Source organism: Manihot esculenta, chromosome 3 (assembly GCF_001659605.2).
Source record: "Manihot esculenta cultivar AM560-2 chromosome 3, M.esculenta_v8, whole genome shotgun sequence".
NCBI classification, from domain to species: Eukaryota; Viridiplantae; Streptophyta; class Magnoliopsida; order Malpighiales; family Euphorbiaceae; genus Manihot; species Manihot esculenta.
The window spans coordinates 421,009-440,812 of record NC_035163.2 but is presented as its reverse complement, the minus strand read 5'-3'; the positions used below and the strand labels follow the sequence as shown (position 1 = coordinate 440,812).

Below are 19,804 nucleotides of genomic sequence, written 5' to 3'. Positions count from 1 at the left end.
TATATAAAAAAAATACTTTTAAAAAATATATTAATTAACAAAAATATATTAAAAATACACATATATATATATGAATAAAAAAAGTTGCTGGCCATGGAATCCGCATATAGTTGGTGAGTAAACATGCCTGAGGCTAAATCCCACACCAGCTTCACATTTTCAAAGGAAGATTCGGTATGCAAGACTTAATTCCTTAATTATCAAAATTATGTCATTCATTAATTTAATAAGCATATATATGAAAATTATTTTCTATTTACTTTTTTTTAATAATATCTCATAATTTAAAAAATTAATTTCCAGTTTAATTAAAATTAATTAAAAAAACAACAGAAACAAAATTTTAGTAGTATTTTTATTTTCAATAGATTAAAATAAATTTTATCTTAAGAATATTAATTTATTTAAAAAGTTATATATTGTAACTTGCTTTCCATGTAGATTTAGTCGAGGATTGGTTGTTGGTTTGAACCATTGACTCTTGGTCCTAAATTAATAAGAAATCAAATTTATGGTCGTTCTCAGTTTTGAATCGGTTCTAGTTTTTCAATTCGATGTCGTTCAACGAATTATTTTATTTAAAAAAAAAAAGATTGTAGCTTGCTTAATTAATTACACTCCATAACGAGAAAAGAATTTTATAATATTAATTCCATTTTGCTCAAATGATATTATACGTGGAAGGATAAAAGTGATAACTCGGGACTCACATAAATAACACGTGTGACCAATCAGTGGGAAAAAAGAGTGCCAATGGAAGGTGGGCCCTACCTCAACAGGTTTAGCGGTGAGCGAAACGTGCGCCGCATGTGTGCGAGTTGCCCGCTCCTGCGGGCCAAATTTCTGTCCCCGCCGGACCCCAGATTAAGGCTTCATTGTTTTACCGAAAACGTTTACCGACACTTTGAAAATTTAATTAATAAAAAAACATTTATCTGATTAAATAAAAAATTAAACAGAAATGATGGTTTTACAAATAAAGAAATCATTTTTACATTTTAAGAATTTTAAAATATTTATATATAAATTTAGTAATATGTTTTAATTTTTTAATTAAAATTATTACTCTCTTTAACAAAAGCAAAATTGATTAGTTAATCAGTGTATTTTCAAACTAAATAGTTTGTGATTCTAAAACCTCCAACAAAAATCTCTCTCATTAAATTAACACTGTTACTGCTCTACATTGTTATCATTAGCTTTTCTCAAATTTTACTGTATATACTAACGACAACGGTGTTAAAGCTTAACAAGAGATGCCTTTACATTGAATTTTCATATCTACATGGATTATTTTTCGTGTTTTTAAAAATAAACAAATTAATCAGTTAGTTTTCCAATACCATAAACGAAAGAGAGACTCCCGCTCTGTGTTTCAACTACAAATGAATAAGGAACCATATAATATACCAATGAGCTCATGCCTGTGCATTGGCTACTACTAAGTAGTATGCAAAGCCCAAATCAGTTATGGCTATGGACCATTTAGCTGACATGAAAACAACAGTTCTTTTCTTCACCATCCCTTCCAACCAACCACAAGATTATTGATTTGGGAAGCCCCCTGTGGACCCCAACTGGAACAATACATGCATGCATGTTGTTTTAAGATCTGATTTGCTATTCGTTGACGTATGTCATTTGCTTTCGAAAATCAAATGAATTCATCAGGAACCGGATTAACAGCCAAAAAAATATTACTAACAAATCAGCACAGTTGATCCAATTGAAAATTTCTGCCGGAGACCATTCAAATAAAACTAGCGGACAATGACGTACAACATCTAGGAACTTGGAAAACACAAGCCAAGCAGCTGCATTAGGAGAGCTCGCCAAATAAAGTACGCATACCTTATCAAGAGACCTCATCCTAAAGTCCTCGATGCAGATCTTTTGCAGACTTATTATCAGACAAGTTGCACATATTTACCTTTATAGTTTGAATCACAACGGTACAATGACCTCACTCACTGCCAACGGACCCCGGTCCATGATGAAGGTATAAAATCTTCCTCAGTGGACCACAGCAGACAATTCATTGATGGACAAAGGCTGTAGAATTCTGCTGGTCAAATCCCCCAGCTGAATAACAGATCTAAGCCATTTTCAGACAAGTCATAATTACCAGAGGGAGAAATCAGTATCAACTCTTTGGAACCAATTATCAAACACTCACGGTTACCAAGCACGGTCTTCAGCTAAAGTTTTGTATTGTAAAGCATAAATGTTGACAATGAAAGCTCTTTCAGCAGCTCAAAAATATATTCACCAACTCCAATAACACTAGAGACCACAACATAGTAATAGCCCACAAACAACACCCGCATGATGAGTGAAGCAATTTTTGAAAAGCAGAAAGTATAACTTGAAATCAACAAGCGAAGCATAAACAACAGATTTTAAAAAAATTGAACCCAAAGAGTGAATTAAAATAAAAAGTGCGTAAAATCCTTCATATTTAAGTAGCAAGAAAATTCAATTTCAATCAGAACCAGGGCGTCAGTTTGCAAGTGACTGAATTCACATGCACTCTGAAACTATGCCATCAAATTAAGAATTTTTCCTCACCATCCCCAACAACAAATGGTGGAACCAAACACAATCCTAATATACCAAATGTATTAACCCGCTATATGAAAAATGGTTAAAATCTTTATACTTCTAGGCAAAAAGAGCTAGTTTTTTTATACTATATAAAGAAAACAAACTGATGTATATTTCCCAAAGATGAACCATCGGAATCTTTTTTCCCTTCCTTTTCTTTCCCAAGAGCAGTGAATCCACTATAATAAAATTCCTAAAACTCCAACTTCTGTGCAACAGATATAAGTACCTGCCAGAAGCATTTGAAGCAGCTCCCTATCCTTTAAACTTAAATAAAAGAAATCCCACAACCGATTGGGAGAGGTGTATCACAGCTGGAGAGTTCAATCAAACAGATGCAGAGACATGCAGTTAGCTAGGACCCCAAACATTCAAAATTGAAGATCCCAACGCAGAGCAGCCAAGAATGAAACCTCAAGTGAAGTAGCACAAAACCAACGAAGCAGAACCAGAAGACACCTCAACACAAAAAGAAAAGCATAAATATTTAGCACCAGTCTTAGGACAATCTGTCTCAATAAACTTATAAAAAATACCTATTGAAAGTTCTTCCAGCAAAATGCCTAAAACTATCTTGCATGCCTTAAGAAAAGTAATAAACATAGTATAAGTATAAGAAACTTATCCAAATCAAGAGGCTGAGGGAGTTGCCCATTTAAAACATAGATGTAATGAAGTCCAAACATAATAAACACACTTAATTTTAGCATCCAGCATAGCTACTTGTGAGGAGGTTGCAATCCTCAGCTCCTGCTTCGGCGATGATCCCTTGTACCGTTTCTGCATCAAACACAAGCAACAATTCTGATTACTACACATCAATATTCAATAGAATCAAATTAAATTTGTGTCTTCAAAATTCATCATAATCATCCTTCCACCAAACTATCGATCCATAGTTACCATTCACTGGACTTGGGTCCACTGGACTTGGGTCCACTGGACTCCCCAGGTTCCATGATCTGGTTCATCCATCCCCATTCAAAGGATGTTAAAAAGAAGACAAAATGCAAAGAAGAGGGCAGCAATTCAGGCCAGGCAGAAATAGAAGAAGCCGAGAAGAAAAAAAGTCAACGCAGACAGCTAGAAAAGAGGAGGAGCAGATTCTTAAGTCTGTAACTAGTGAGGTGGAGCTGTTTACTATCAAAGATACAACATTTTTTTAAAGGAATATGGGAACATATAATACAAACTCAACTTCACATGAGAATGAACTAGATGACCCTTGAATCAAACATTTTGTACTGATTAAAGGTTGCACATACTTTAAATAATGAGTACACAAACCTTAATGCAAATGTTTGGTATAAGAGTTACCTAGACTCATCTTCTATAAGGATAAGCCACACTCAAAGAATTTTAAAATTTTGTAACTTTACTATTTAATAAAGGCATAGTGAATCTATAAGTTGAATCATTTAAAATTATACTATTTCATAAACTCTCCATCAAAAATTGTTGAATCCAGTTAAAACCCATCAGATTTAAAATGTTATTGTGATTTTATATTTAGTTGATAAAAGATTAACAATATATTCAAGAAAATAATAGATTGTTGACTTTACAACAATAACAACTAAGCCTTAATTCCAAACTAGATGGGTTCAGCTACATAGATCCTTTGTCACCATTCACCTCTGTTAGACAGATTGTTGACTTTCTTTTTCCTAATATCAATTTTCAAAATGTATACATCATAAAAAATAAAAGAAATAAAAGACTTCTTACTTGATTTGGTGTTTTAGATTTGGGATTATATTAGTGACCCATAATTCATAAATGTTGAACCAAATTGATATGATTCACATGTGACGCTCTGAATTGATGGGCCAACTAAACCTGTACTCTATTTCTAGCTAAGTGGCATATTGCATACATGTAATCTGATGCAAGGATACTGCATTCCAGAAAATTATCTATGACCATCCAATGACTTGAAATAATTGCAAATAATGCAAGTAGACCTCACCCATTGGCATAGGGAAGCTCCTCACGACCACGGTACGGTGGAGACTTGCTATAGCTGCGGCCACGAGGTGAAAGGCTGCGGCGTTTGGGGGATCGTCCACGAGGGCTGTAGCTCCTGCTTCCATGTGGGGAGTATCAAAGAAACATTCAATTTGATAGCAAAGCTACTAAAACTTTAATAGAAACTTTAAAGAAAACAGAACAAAACGAAACAAACAGAAAAAGTAAAACAAGCAATACTTATACCTTCGACCATAGCTTGGGCTCCTACGATACCTAGGGCTACGACTACGTCGTCTTCCACCGCCGCCGCCGCCACCACCACCACCACCACCACCAACACGCAAACGACATTCACGAGCAAAATGACCGGGTTCACCACACTCATAACACTTCAAGTCAGAACCGCCAGAACGGCCACGACCTCCTCCACGGCCACCACCACCACCACCACCTCTAGAGTTGTGAGAAAGCTCAACTCTCCAACCATTTTTACCTGTCCCAAAACAATTGACCATTATTAAAATAGATATTCAAGCAACATAAATCACAAATGCATCTATAAGACATAGTTTGTGGTACATAAATAAAAACTTCAACCAAAAAGAAGAGTACCATCACAATCAACCACAGATTTTTATAAATACCATCCAATGGTAGACGGTTAGAGAAATACCATCTAATTCATGAATTGCGTCCTCCGCATCCCTTTTATCATCAAAGTCAATAAATGCATAGCCTGGTGGCCTCCGTGCAACCCATACACTACAAATAAATCAGTGATCAGATAATTAGCAACTACCAAAGGAAAAACAAAAGTTAATCGACCATGTATCCTGGAGCTTTTACAAAACAAGTTTAGTTTAGCTTGAGAGCAATATTATCTGAGGAATTTGCAAGAACTAAATTTAGTTCCCCCTCTAAAACACAATCACATATAACTAGTACAGAAAAAAGAGGCTTTAAGAAAAAAGACACCTTCTTATGACTCCAAATCTGCGAAATTCATCTTCAAGATCACGCTCAGTAACTCGAGGGTCCAAATTACCCACATACACACGAGACATGTTGTCAAAGATAGCTGCCAAATAAATTTCAGAGAGAGCGATGGAGAAAGGATTAGTAAATAAGCTTTGATTTCATTGACCCATAAATGCATTTCTCCAAATATTAGATAGTTGCATATAAACTGATTTTGTAGATAAACTTTCTACAGCCCATCACATAAAATTGACCAAACATTCAAAAAAAATTATCATGAAAATATAACACAGCTGCTTCTGCAACTAATCACATCACTTTAACAAGCCAAAAGAAATCAATAAAACAACCATCAATAAAATCGAAGAAAACATCTTAAAGGGAATAAATCACATAGAATAGAACGCTCTCCCTGTTTCCACTAAAAAAGATCGAGGAAATATGCAAATCTTATTCTAGGAAGTTACTTTACATGGTTCCATAATGCAGTTAACCTATATAAGAAAATCGCATCAACAAATCTGAAATGTATACAATACAAACAAAGACATGAAAAGAGGATAGAAACTAGAAAGGGAGATCTGTACGGGAGGAAGATTGCAGAAGAGAGAAACCCTAGCAGCTATCCCGCTGCTTCTACTTTTTGGCCTTTTTTTTTCCCAACTCTTGCTCAACGAATTTGCGATTTTAGGGCTTATGAATTTATATTTATAGCTCAGACAAAAAAAATTATATTTATATTTATATTTAGGGAAATTTACTTTTTAGTCCCTGAGGTTTAACGTAATTAACACTTCTGTCCCTCTATTTTGGCGACTCAACACTTAAGTCCCTCACTTTCTCTTCCGTCCAAATTCGTAGTCCTTCCGTCCATTTAAATCGTTTGGTCAAAGAGTCAAAAGTGAGAGGTGATAATTTTTTCCAGAAATACCCTTCTCTTAATGTGAAATTCCTTTTTTTTTTTTTTCTCTTTCATGCTTTCTCTCTCCAGTTGCAGAAGAAGAAGAAGAAGAAGAAGAAGAAGAAGAAGAAGAAGAAGAAGAAGAAGAAGAAGAAGAAGAAGAAGAAGAAGAAGAAGAAAGAAGAAGAAGAAGAAGCTGCTGCAGAAAGAGTAGGAAGAAGAAGAAGAAGAAGAAGAAGAAGAAGAAGAAGAAGAAAGAAGAAGAAGAAGAAGAAGAAGAAAGAAGAAGAAGAAGAAGAAGAAGAAGAAGAAGAAGAAGAAGAAGAAGAAAGAAGAAGAAGAAGAAGGAAGAAGAAAGAAGAAGAAGAAGAAGGAAGAAGAAGGAAGAAGAAGAAGAAGAAAGAAGAAGAAGAAGAAGAAGAAATTGCAGAAAAAGGAGGAAGAAGAAGAAGAAGAAGGTTAATTTTGTCAATTCACGTGTCCCAAACGGCTATTTTGGACGGAAGGACTACGAAGTTGGACAGAAAAGAAAGTGAGGGACTTAAGTGTTGGGTCGCCAAAATAGAGGGACAGAAGTGTTAATTACGTTAAACCTCAGGGACTACAAAGTAATTTTCCCTTATATTTATATTTTTTACTTTCAGCGGCTTTTTGAAATTTTATAGAAGGGGTTTTTTTCCTGATTAATTTTTTATTACGCTGGGAACTCAATTAATTTATTTAAAAAAAATCATTATTAATAATATGAATTGTAAAATATTAATAATAGAGTATAATTGAAGTATATTTGATGCAGGTATATGTGAAATTATATTAAATATTAAATAGATGATTTGAGTTTTAATTAAAAAATATATTTTTTATAAAATTATATTAAAATAAAAAAATAAATAAGATTATAATAGTTAATTTATAAGTTAACTATAATATAAAATGAATAAGTGAATAGATGAAAATAAAAAATTGGATAAAAATTATGAAATGAAAATAGTGTTTAATTTGATTAAATTGCTTTTTATTTCGTTTAATTACTCTAATTTCAATAATTATCTCAATATTAATTTACCTAGAGAAAGAAAAATAAATGAAAAATATATTTTAAGAAATTATAAAAGTAACATTATGTAATTAAAATTGAAAAATAAATTAATAACACTTTTTAATTGCCTTATAGTTAAAATAACAAATAATCTAAACTTTTTAAAAGTCATAAATAAAAATGAAAGGTAATAGGCCAGCATTCAGTTGATTCGATTTAAAATCGAATTTAATCGTATAAATTGAAAATTGAAATTTTAGTATTTATAAAATCAAATCAATTTTAGTTAGAAATCAAATTGAACCGGTTTGATTCGATTTGATTCAATTCGATTTGAATTTTTAATAAATTTTTTATTTTTTACATTTTATTTTTAATATTTTAAATTTTAATTAAAATATTTAAACCTAATATGATCTAATCTCTCTATATTATTGAAAATAATATATTATTATTATCACTAGTCGATTCAGTTCAGTTTTTTTATTTTTTTCTGATCAAAATCGAACCAAATTAAAATAATTAAAATTTTTAAATTAAAAATCGAATCGAAATAAATAAAAAATCGATCTAAATTTTTAAATTAATTCGATTCATTCAATTTTTTTTTAATTTAAGGTACACTCCAAAATTTGTTAAAAAAAATCCATTATTTTTAAGAAGTTTTCCCCTTATCCATGAAAAAGAAAAAGCGTTTTTTTGCTTGAGAGGTAATTAAAGGGGATTTTCACAAATGAGAATAAAATAAAGAAAAATAAAATGTTAATTTAATAAAAAAATAACTTTGATACCTAACGATCAATTTCTTCATATAAAAAAAAAATTGATCTTTTGATTTATTTTCGTTTATGTGATTTAAGAGTTTTAAAATTTTGTTTTTGAATTGGTAAAAAAGGTCTGTTCTTATATACAAGATTGTTTCATTGGACAAGCTAGACTACTGCTCTAACCTCTAAAATCTTAAATCCAGATCATCTCCAAATTTGAAATTTGCAAAGGGGTGATATTGCAAGTGTAGATCTTGTGAATCACCTCTTGATAGCTAAAGATATAGACGCTATTTTATGCACTTTGCTGCTGAAACCCATGTAGATAATTCTTTTGGAAACTCACTTGAATTCACCACCAACAACAATACATCTATGCTACTCATGTACTTGTTGAAGCTTGCAAGGTCACTAAGCGAATGATCAGCTACGTTCATTCATGTACTCACTTGAATTCACCACCAGCAACAATACATCTATGCTACTCATGTAGTTGTTGAAGCTTGCAAGGTCACTAAGCGAATGATCAGCTGAGGTTCATTCATGTTAGTACAGATATGGAGACTGACATTGGCAATCCTGAAGCTTCTCGACTCATGCTTACAAATCCTTGCTCAAGCTGAAGCAGAAATGCTTGTCTTGGCTTATCATAGATTTTATGGCCTTCCTATAATTACTACAATAGGTAATAATGTGTAGGTATGGCCCTAACCAATGCCCAGAAAAGATTATTCCAAAATTTATTGTCCTTGCTATGAAATGCCTATCCATGGTAAAATGGCTCAAATGTAAAAGGCTATCTAAACTTCCAGCAAAGATATTTGTTGAATGATCAGAAGCTCAAGAAAGCTTGGGTGGCAGGAAAGGACTACACTGGAGAATGGGTGAGGATAATAGCAGTTCAGACAAAAGTTCCCCATATATGGGAGGATTTGTTGGTTGCTGGGGAAGCTTTGTACAAACAAGCTAGGGTATTAATTTTGAGTATGCATGGCACATGAAGATTACAGGGTATATAGAAAGATCAATCATGGAGGATATATATAGTGAGAGTAATTAAGGCCTACTCATGTGTTTTAATGCTGCTTGTGTTGCTGGAGAAAACCCATATGAGGAGTAAAACAATTATTTATAAATTGAGACCTAAAAAATACAAAATTATAGATTGGAACTCCTAACTTTTCCCTTTTTTTTTAAAATGAAGTAGAATATGCATTCTTGTTTCCTGCTTAATGATTTATGAGACTGAAAATGAAGAACAAAAAAAGAGAAACGCTAGAAGGAGGGATTGAACCTCCGACCTTGTGGTTAACAGCCACACGCTCTAACCAACTGAGCTATTCCAGCTTCTTGTTTTACTTGGTTCAACTAATATTATTATTGGTGTTCACGCCTTCTGAACAACAGTTCTGCTCATCAGATCATCAGCCACCCATCAATCTCATTTTTGACAATGGAGAAAGAGCATAGGAATAATTTTCAATGCATGAAAAAGCACACAAATCTATAATATCAGAACGATTTAAATTGGATTAAATCATATTAAAATTAGCCAAACTCAAGAAATCGATAATTTTAAAAAGAAGAAAATCAAACTAATTTCAACCAAATCCACACCATTTTAAATGCAATTCTAATGATTGACTAAGGGTCTGGATTTCGCACGGGTTGAAATTGGTAATTTTGATTTCTAAGTTTGAATCAAATCATGGCAACTGTAGTTGCACATAATTAGCGTCATGGCTGACGCATCTCATTATATAAGTTAATCCTTGATAATTTAAATATTTTTGTTAATGGAAGCTTACTTCATGAATGATGGTAAATTATAATAATAACAACAATAGGAATATTCAATAATTCCCACCATCCACAAATTAAATTCGGAATCCAATCCGATTTGATTGAAATAATTTAATTAAATAATTTAAAATTTTTCTTTCTGTTTAGTTGACACCCAACCTAGTTAAATTCGAAATTCGAAAGTAAAGGTCCAAAAGTGAAAAGGTCCATTGATTTCTTATTCACAATAAACATAAAAAATAATATAAAAAAAACACTAATCAATTGATTAATTTGGACGTGTACCAACAAAACTTGTTTTTTCCTTCGCAAATGACGATGTTGACAAGGCAAGTGGCAGACATGAAATATCAAATCTAACAAGTGGCACTTTACAAGGCACCGAATCTTAAAAAGGTCAAACTCAGCTCATGATCTCTCACTCTTAGCTTAGTATCATCATCTGAATGGCAGCTTCTCCGAGCGAGATGGAACATTCCGGCGATCGATTTGATGTGGTGGTTGTTGGTGCAGGTATCATGGGTAGCGCTACTGCTTATCAACTAGCAAAAAGGGGTGAAAAAACTCTTCTACTAGAGCAATTTGACTTCTTGCACCACCGTGGATCATCACATGGTGAGTCCCGCACTATCCGAGCAACCTACCCACAAGACTACTACTGTGCCATGGCGATGGAATCCTCCACCCTTTGGGAGGAAGCCCAGTCAGAGATTGGCTTCAAGGTTTATTTCAAAGCCCAACAATTAGATATGGGGCCATCAGATAACGAAGATCTCCTTTCTATTTTCTCTAGCTGCCAGAAAAACTCGGTTCCTTATGAGATCCTTGACCATCAAGAAGTGGCGGAGAAATTTTCCGGCAAGATTGACATACCGGAGAACTGGATTGGGATATATACTCAGCTTGGTGGGGTAATAAAAGCCACCAAGGCAGTGTCAATGTTCCAAGCACTAGCATGTCGAAAGGGTGCAATTTTAAGAGACAACATAGAAGTGAAGGGCATAGTTAAGGATGCAGAAAAAGGAGGGGTATGGATTTCCGCTTCTAATGGGGAAAAATTTTGGGCTAAAAAGTGCATAATCACAGCAGGGGCTTGGGCGAGAAAGCTTGTTAAAACCGTCAGCGGCTTTGAATTGCCAATACAACCCTTGGAAACTACAGTGTGTTATTGGAGAATCAAGGAAGGCCATGAATCTGAGTTTGCTATAGGAGGTGATTTTCCAACTTTTGCTAGCTACGGACCACAACTAATATACGGCACGCCGTCGTTGGAGTTTCCCGGTTTAATCAAGATTGCCTTGCACGATGGCTACCCTTGTGATCCTGATAAAAGACCATGGGGACCTGCAATGTTGTTGAGTTCTTTGAAGGAGTGGATTGAGGGGAGATTTTCAGGGCTTGTTGATCACGGTGAGCCAGTTGTTAGCCAATCGTGCATGTACTCCATGACCCCAGATGAAGATTATGTTATAGATTTTGTGGGTGGAGAGTTCGGGAAGGATGTGGTTGTTGGGGGTGGGTTTTCAGGACATGGATTCAAAATGGCCCCACTGGTGGGAAAGACTTTAGCGGACATGGCTCTCTATGGGAAGGCTGAAGGAGTGAATCTTAAGCACTTCAGAATACAAAGATTTGAAAGGAATCCTAAAGGGAACATCAAGGACCCTTCAGAAGACCGAGTTGGCTTTTCTTCCAATAACAAGTAGACTAGCTATATGTATATTTTTCAGACCCACTCTCCGGTTAATGTAGCGAACTAGGACTTTTATTGCCTTTGTTTGGTTCCTCTGAACCACATTCCCTATCCCAAACAAAATTTTAGGTTTTAAGACAAAAACCACCGACTCGTCCACCCAGTGATTCTTTCTTCAGCCAAACTTTCATCCTTTACACGAAGCGTTGCGTAACGGGCAACTATGAGTAGCCACGATATGATTTAAAATCTTTGTTTTTTTTTTTTCTCTCTTATTGAATATAACCAAGCAATTGGAGATAGGATATGTAAATGGTAGAGTATACCAAAAATTAAACTATCTAAATTTAACTCAATTTATATTAATAATATTTGAAATCTTCATAAATTTGATTAAAAATTAATTTAAATTATTCTAATTCATTTTAAATTTAATTATTATTATTCAAATAAAATTTAAATTCTTTTAGTTTTATATATTTTAATTAATAATTTATTTAAAAAATATTTTTTATTAATAATTTTTATTTAATTAATAATTTATATAAAAATATTTTTTATTAACAATTTTCATTTAAAAAATTTAATATTTCTAAAAAATATTTAAATTTTAATTTCTAAATAAAAATATATAAAAAATTTATAAATATTATTATAAAATATGGTAAACTGTAATTTAGTCCCTCTGATTTAGTGAAATGTAACCTTTTGTCCCTCTGTTTTAAAAAATCTTTAATTTAGTCACTGTGATTTTTAAAAACTATGACATTAGTCCTCCCGTTAGATTTTCAGTTAAATTACCGTTAATTTTAGTTAAAAAGACTAAAATACCCATTCTCTCTTCTTCTTCTTCTTCTTCTTCTTCTTCTTCTTCTTCTTCTTCTTCTCGATCTTCTTCTTCCCGATAAGCATGGTGTAAATAAGCAAGGCCTTGTGCTGCTTCCAGGATGATTCGGTACCTCACTTCCCATTCCAAGCAACCTCCACTTCTTTTATGGAGGAGACTGGCTTCCATTTGGCATATAATTGTACATAAGCAATCTTGTGTTTCGATTCCAACAGCAACCCAAGAATCTGACAATGTTCTTGTGTCGGATAGAACCTAGGGTTTTTACTTCAGTGGAGAAGGAATCCCGAACTCCCCTAATGTCTAACCTGTCATTTTGAGAGTCTTTCTCTGCAGCCATTATTGTTGGCCACAGCTTCTTAACTGCTATGACTTCTCCATTTTCTAGTTCTGCAGGATACATTATTCCTGAACATCCCTTCCCAATTACATTGGCTTCCACTAGGCATTTCAGAACTTGTTCTACTGAAAAATTTAGCTTCTGAAATGGGGTGAAGTGCCAAGTGTAATACCCGGCTAGACTCCGGTATCGGAATTCCTACCGTCCGGTGGAATCTCGGATGTCGGAAACCTCTAGAAGGGTAAAAACATGTTTTTATAAAATGTTTTCATGAATTTTAATGTTTTAAGTATGAAAATTAAATGAGCTTTTGCATAAATAATCTTTGGAGGAAAACCCAGGTTCGGCCGCCGAAAGTCAAGTTCGGCCGCCGAACATGCATGCGTTTTGGAGGCACGTTAGGCCCCCGAAAGCATGAGTGAGGGAAGTCCAGGTTCGGCCGCCGAACATTGCATGGATTCGGAGGCACATTCGGCCCCCGAACGTGGCCTGGCCAGCCACCTATAAAAAGGGGACTTAGCCGAAATGGGTGAGTTTTCTCCCATTTTCGGCCACAGCTAGCTTCCAACCTCCCTCTCCCAAATCTTTTGTTCTTCCTCCAAATCCTCACCATTTTTCTTAAGTTTTGAGCTTGCATTGAAGGTTTTGAGCTTTTAAAACAAGTTTTGGAGCTTGGGAGACTCAGGAGCCCATTTGCTTGGATCTCCGAGTTTAGGTCGTCTCTCTCTCGATCTTCAAGAGGTAAGAGCCGATCTTGAGCTCAATGTATGTTTTTAACAAGTTTTAAGTAGATTTATGGGATAGAAATGCATGTTAGGGTTATTTGAATATTTGGGATTAGGTTATGATTTTGAACAATGTATGTTGATTTTTGTGTGATTGAAGTGTTGTAGTTGGGGTATATGCTAGTTTGAGACCCCTAGGTGTAATGTATGATATGTATGCATGTTTTAGAATTAGTTTTTGCATGATTTGAGCTTGGGAGGCGAAATGTGCATAGAGGAGCTGAGTTTCTGCCCTTCGGGAGAAGCTCAGGTTCGGCCGCCGAAGTGACTTTCGGCCGCCGAACCCCCTTTGTGGAGGCAGCATTCGGCTGCCGAAGTTGCCCCCGAAAAGAGACTTTCGTCTCTATCTGGGACTTTCGGCCGCCGAAGGTGCCGCCGAAAGTGCCTGACTTTCGGCTCTGGAGGGACTTTCGGCCGCCGAACCTGCCGCCGAAAGTGCCCTGTCCAGCCATTTCATGCATGTGTTTCTATGATTATTTCATGATGTTTTAGGGGGTTTTTGGGGAGTAGATTAGAGTTATGTTCATAATGTTAGGTCCCTCATTTGAGTCCTCCTGTGTAGGTTCGGACCCGAGGAACCGAGGGCCCCAGCAGTGAGATAGCTGCTTCAGAGTCTGTAGAGCTTCAGCCAGAGGTGAGTGGAATAAACCTTAAGTTTTTAAATAAATGAAATATAACTTTTTGAGCATGTTCATGCATCATATATGCCATGTGATATTATAGGGTGTTTGCATTAGTAATCACGAATATGTTGCATTGCATAATATGATGTGGATGCGGATTGGCTATTGGATGATCCTCTAGTCCTCCTATGATATGATATGATGAGGATACGGTATGGATTGCCAGTGAGGCCCATTCTACGCCCCTGGACTATGTTAAGAGAAAGACCAGTGAGGCCCATTCTACGCCCCTGGTATATTGGAATGTTATGTTATGTTATGTATGTAAGAGAAAGACCAGTGAGGCCCATTCTACGCCCCTGGCACGATTGGACTATGTTGAGGACTATAGGTGACAATACCATCCTTATGTGATATGTTTGTGATGTGTTGCATTTCATGGAAGCATGAAATATTTTAATATATGTTTTCTCTATTCTGCTCACTGGGCTTTGTAGCTCATCCCTCTCCCCTAACCCCAGATGTGCAGGTACAGGGTAGATCAGGAGGTTAGCCAGAGTATGGAAGCTATGTTTATGTAATAGTTAGATTGTGGACATGACAATTGTGTTATGATGTAATGTAAAAGTGTTTTAAGTTATGTTATGTAATTTGAATATTGAGGATAGAGTTGTGCTTGACCAATACAGATTGTTAATCCCACTTGTATGTACATGGTCTTTATGATATGAGATATGAGGCTATGTTTCAACCAAGCTTATGTATGATGAGATACCCCATTGGAGCATTTGATGAGGGCTCCAGTGGAGGTTTATGTTATGTTTATGTTTATGTAAAGGTTGAGCTTGGTTGTTATATGAGAATGTTTACAGGTTTATGAGTATTGTTGATCATGTATGGGATTAAACAGGATTACAGGTTATGTCAGGCTTGCTACGGTTTCCGGCGGCCTTATGCCGATCTGGATCCTAGCGCCGGTAGCGGTCCGAATTTTCGGGCTGTTACAAAGTGGTATCAGAGCCCTAGGTTATTATGGTCGGACCTAGAGTGTCGGGCTCATAGATGTTATAGCAGGTCAAGCACAATAGGAAAAGTCATGTCCACTAGGATAGGATATGGAGTCCTATCTTGTATAATGATGTGATATGCCATGATTATATGCATGTGCATAAATGATATGTTATGTATGCGATGTATGTGATGAGGGTTCATGTGTGCCCACATGAACCATATGATGCTGATGTTTGTGTTATGTGCTGTTTTCAGAAAACAGGATGAGAGGAACTCGTCGATCTGCAAGATTGACTGGAGTGCCACCTGAGGATGAGGGCATGAGCGCCCGTCCTCCAGCATTGCCTAGGGCAATGTCGAGTAGGTCCAACAGGGACCGAGCAGTGAGAGACCCTAAAAGGTCTTTAGATCTGGGAAGAAGCATATCAATACGAGGAACCGTTCAAGGTGGCATGTCAGAAGATGTGGGAGATGACATGGATGTGGACCAGAGGAGGGATGGCAGTTTGGGGATGAGTATGTCAGAGGAAGGTATGGGAGAGTCCCAAGGAGGCACTCAGGCCTCGGGTTTTGTTCAGCCACCTCATTACCCACCTTTCTCACAGAATCCCGGGTATTCGATGGGAGGTACATCGGATTACCCTAGTTTTAGCCCTTACCCCACACAGATGCCATACCCACCATATTACCCACCATACCCACAGTATCCTATGTATCCACCACCACCCTATCACCCAAATCCAGCAAACCCTATCACAGAAAATGTTGCACCTCCTCCACCACCAGCAGCACCTACTGTCCCAGAAACCCAAATACCTCAACCTAGCTCATCTGGAGGGAGCAAGGTCAGAATGACTGATTATATGAAGTTGGGTGCTCCCCAGTTTGAAACCGGTGATGACCCGTTTGTGTACCTTGAGAGGGTCAAGGCGATAACAGATGAGATAGGGGCGGATGACAGTAGAGCCATTCAGATGGCTGGGTTCACACTAAAATGCAAGAAGGCCCGTGAGTGGTTCAAGAGCTATGTGAAACCGAGGGTGGATAGTCTATCATGGGAGGAGTTTGCTAATGAATTTGCAGGGTGGGCTTTCCCTGATAGTTCAAGGGAATTGAAGATGATAGAATTCGAGCAGTTGAGACAAACTGATGACATGAGTGTAGATGAATATACTGACAGGTTTATGGAGTTGCTGCCATTTGCTGGGCAGAATCTTGATACAGACCAGAAGAAGTCAAGGAGGTATATCATGAAGCTCCATTCCAGGTATTCCTCCTTGATACAGTCAGCAGATAGAGAGAGTTTTCATGCCATAGTAGACATGGCTAGGAGGATGGAGGCTAGTGCTATCATCGAGGGAAAAGTCAAACAGTCAGCAGCACTGCCTTTTGGTTCCAAAACCCCAGGTAAGGGAAAAGTGGATCCTTCTTCCTTAAGCTCAGGTAGTAAGAGGTGGGGCAGTACCACCAAGAAGTTTAAGAAGAACAAGTTCTGGAACAAGATCAAGTCAGGTCTGGGATTAGGAAGTGGCTCGAGCTCAGGTGCAGAGAATGCAGTATGTAAGAAATGTGGGAGACCGCATAGAGGAGTATGTCTGGTTGGGACATCAGCCTGCTTCAGATGTGGGCAGGAGGGACACATGGCACGGGAGTGTCCTAGAGCAGCTTTTGTGACACAGTCTCAGCAGACAGCTTTTGGTAGTGTGGCTCAGCCAGCAGCTCCAGCCATGACACAGGCCAGTGGCAGAGGCAGAGGGAGAGGGTCAGCCTCTTCTTCAGCAGGGTTCAGAGGTGAGGGTCCGTCAGCTCCAGCAAGGATCTTCACCATGACACAGCAGGAGGCAGATGCATCTAACACCGTGGTGGCAGGTAATTTAGTCATTGGGTGTTCTGATGTGTATGCATTAATGGACCCTGGTGCATCTCATTCTTTTATTGCTCCGAGGGCCGTAGAGAGGTTGGGATTAATGGTCTCTGGGTTAGAGTGTCCTCTCTGGGTCAGTGGACCCAAGTGTGATCCATCAGTGGCAGAGTCAGTCTGTCAGTGTAGTCCAGTTTTTGTTGAGGGGAGATGCATGTCCGCCGACCTTGTGGTTCTAGAGTTGACAGATTTTGACGTCATTCTAGGGATGGACTGGTTATCTACCCATGGCGCTACCTTGGACTGCAGGGACAAGGTAGTCAGGTTCAGAGATCAAGATGGATCAGAGGTCGTCTTCAGAGGAGACAGGAGGGGTACACCTAGAGGTTTGATCTCATCTCTTCAGGCTCGTAGGTTGCTTAGGAGGGGATGTCAGGGGTATTTGGCTCATGTGAGAGAGCTAGACAGTCAGATTAGAGAGCCCGCCGCAGTGCCAGTGGTCAATGAGTTTTTAGATGTGTTCCCAGACGAGTTGCCAAGTTTACCACCTGTTAGGGAGATAGAGTTCGAGATTGAACTGATGCCTGGAACTAGACCGATCTCTATCCCTCCCTACAGGATGGCACCAGCTGAGTTGAAAGAATTGAAAGAACAGTTGCAAGAGTTGGTAGACAAGGGCTTCATCCGACCGAGTACCTCACCCTGGGGTGCTCTAGTGCTGTTTGTAAGAAAGAAGGATGGATCCCTTAGACTTTGTATCAACTATAGGCAGTTGAACAAAGTCACTACCAAGAATAAGTACCCATTGCCAAGGATCGACGATCTATTCGACCAGCTAGCAGGAGCGGGTTGTTTTTCCAAAATAGATCTGAGATCTGGGTATCATCAGCTGAGGATCAGAGAAGAGGATGTGCCAAAGACAGCTTTCAGGACCAGATATGGGCACTATGAGTTCCTTGTGATGCCGTTCGGGCTGACCAACGCCCCTGCAGCATTCATGGACCTCATGAACAGAGTGTTTAGACAATACCTGGATCACTTTGTTATTGTCTTCATAGATGATATCTTAGTGTATTCCAGGAGTGCAGAGGAGCATGCCCATCATCTGAGGATAGTTCTGCAGACCTTGAGGGAACATGGCTTGTATGCCAAGTTCTCCAAGTGTGAGTTCTGGTTGAGGAGCATCTCATTCTTGGGGCATGTAGTGTCAGAGAACGGAATTGAAGTAGACCCCAAGAAGATAGAGGCTGTGACTAACTGGCCTAGACCCACTTCAGTGATAGAGATCAGAAGTTTCTTGGGTTTGGCTGGTTATTACAGGAGGTTCGTTCAGGACTTCTCAAAGATTGCAGCTCCTCTAACCAGATTGACCAGAAAGAACCAGAGGTTCGTATGGACCGATTAGTGTGAAGAAAGATTTGAGGAGCTCAGGAAGAGGTTAACTTCAGCACCAGTGTTAGCTCTGCCGACTAGTAATGATGACTTCACAGTGTTCTGTGCTGCATCCAGAGTAGGCTTGGGTTGTGTGTTGATGCAGAATGGCAGGGTGATCGCTTACGCCTCTAGACAACTGAAGGGGCATGAGTTGAATTACCCCACACACGATCTTGAGATGGCAGCAGTCATCTTTGCACTCAAGATGTGGAGGCATTACCTCTATGGGGTAAAATGTGAGATCTTCACAGATCATAAGAGCCTGCAGCACATCTTGAGTCAGAGAGATTTGAATTTGAGACAGAGAAGATGGGTAGAACTGCTCAGTGACTATGATTGCAAGATCCAGTATCATCCAGGTAAGGCTAATATAGTAGCAGACGCCTTGAGCCGGAAATCACTTGGCAGTTTATCCCATATCACGGCAGAGAGGAGACCGGTGGTGAAGGAGTTTTACAAGCTCACGAATGAAGGTCTACAGTTAGAGTTGTCTGGTACAGGTGCTTTGATAGCCCAGATGAGAGTGACACCTGTGTTTCTGGAACAGGTGGCTCAGAAGCAGCACGAGGACCCAGAGTTAGTGAAGATTGCCAGGACTGTTCAGTCAGGCAAGAATGAAGAGTTTAGGTTTGATGATAAGGGGATCCTCCGCTATGGGAACAGACTATGTGTGCCAGATGACGTGGGATTGAAAGGAGACATTATGAGAGAAGCTCATAATGCAAGGTACAGTGTTCACCCAGGAGCCACCAAGATGTATCAGGATCTGAAGAGAGTGTATTGGTGGCCAGCTATGAAGAGAGAAGTGACACAGTTTGTGTCAGCCTGTGAAGTATGTCAAAGGGTGAAGCTGGAACATCAGAAGCCGGCTGGAATGCTTAACCCACTGCCGATTCCAGAGTGGAAATGGGAGAATATCACCATGGATTTTGTAGTGGGGTTACCGGCAACGTCCAACAGACTAGACTCCATATGGGTGATTGTGGACAGACTCACTAAATCTGCTCACTTCATCCCTGTTAGGAGCAACTACTCTGTGGATAAGTTAGCGCAGATCTATGTGGATGAAGTGGTCAGGTTGCATGGGGTCCCTGTTTCAATAGTGTCTGATAGAGGGCCCCAGTTCACCTCCAGGTTTTGGCGGAGT

At 38.0% G+C, this 19,804-nt stretch overlaps 2 protein-coding genes and 1 non-coding gene across 3 annotated transcripts; 1 reads left to right on the top strand and 2 right to left on the bottom strand.

Moving 5' to 3' along the window:
• Positions 1–3,064: 3,064 nt before the first annotated feature.
• On the bottom strand, positions 3,065–6,260 carry LOC110611931 (serine/arginine-rich splicing factor RSZ22A). Its single transcript, XM_043955339.1, has 6 exons — positions 6,141–6,260; positions 5,551–5,653; positions 5,249–5,337; positions 4,819–5,068; positions 4,574–4,687; positions 3,065–3,384 (listed from the first exon to the last, which is right to left on the bottom strand). Exons 2-6 carry the CDS (start codon positions 5,637–5,639, stop codon positions 3,348–3,350), a joined length of 579 nt encoding a protein of 192 aa, XP_043811274.1. The 5' UTR covers positions 5,640–5,653; positions 6,141–6,260; the 3' UTR covers positions 3,065–3,347.
• A 3,273-nt stretch (positions 6,261–9,533) lies between these two features.
• Positions 9,534–9,607, bottom strand: TRNAN-GUU. Its single transcript has one exon. It is a non-coding gene; the product is annotated as a tRNA-Asn (tRNA).
• An 805-nt stretch (positions 9,608–10,412) lies between these two features.
• On the top strand, positions 10,413–12,023 carry LOC110610511 (probable sarcosine oxidase). The gene has a single exon (XM_021750457.2). It carries the CDS (start codon positions 10,510–10,512, stop codon positions 11,767–11,769), a length of 1,260 nt encoding a protein of 419 aa, XP_021606149.1. The 5' UTR covers positions 10,413–10,509; the 3' UTR covers positions 11,770–12,023.
• The last annotated feature ends 7,781 nt before the right edge of the window (positions 12,024–19,804 follow it).

Coding starts and splice junctions, on each gene's coding strand:
- LOC110611931 (XM_043955339.1), bottom strand. CDS start 5,639: ATGTCTCGTGTGTATGTGGGTAATTTGGACCCTCGAGTTACTGAGCGT. Junction 5,338..5,550: donor AGATTTGGAGTCATAAGAAG/GTGTCTTTTTTC, acceptor ATTTATTTGTAG/TGTATGGGTTGCACGGAGGC. Junction 4,688..4,818: donor AGCCCAAGCTATGGTCGAAG/GTATAAGTATTG, acceptor ACATGGAAGCAG/GAGCTACAGCCCTCGTGGAC.
- LOC110610511 (XM_021750457.2), top strand. CDS start 10,510: ATGGCAGCTTCTCCGAGCGAGATGGAACATTCCGGCGATCGATTTGAT.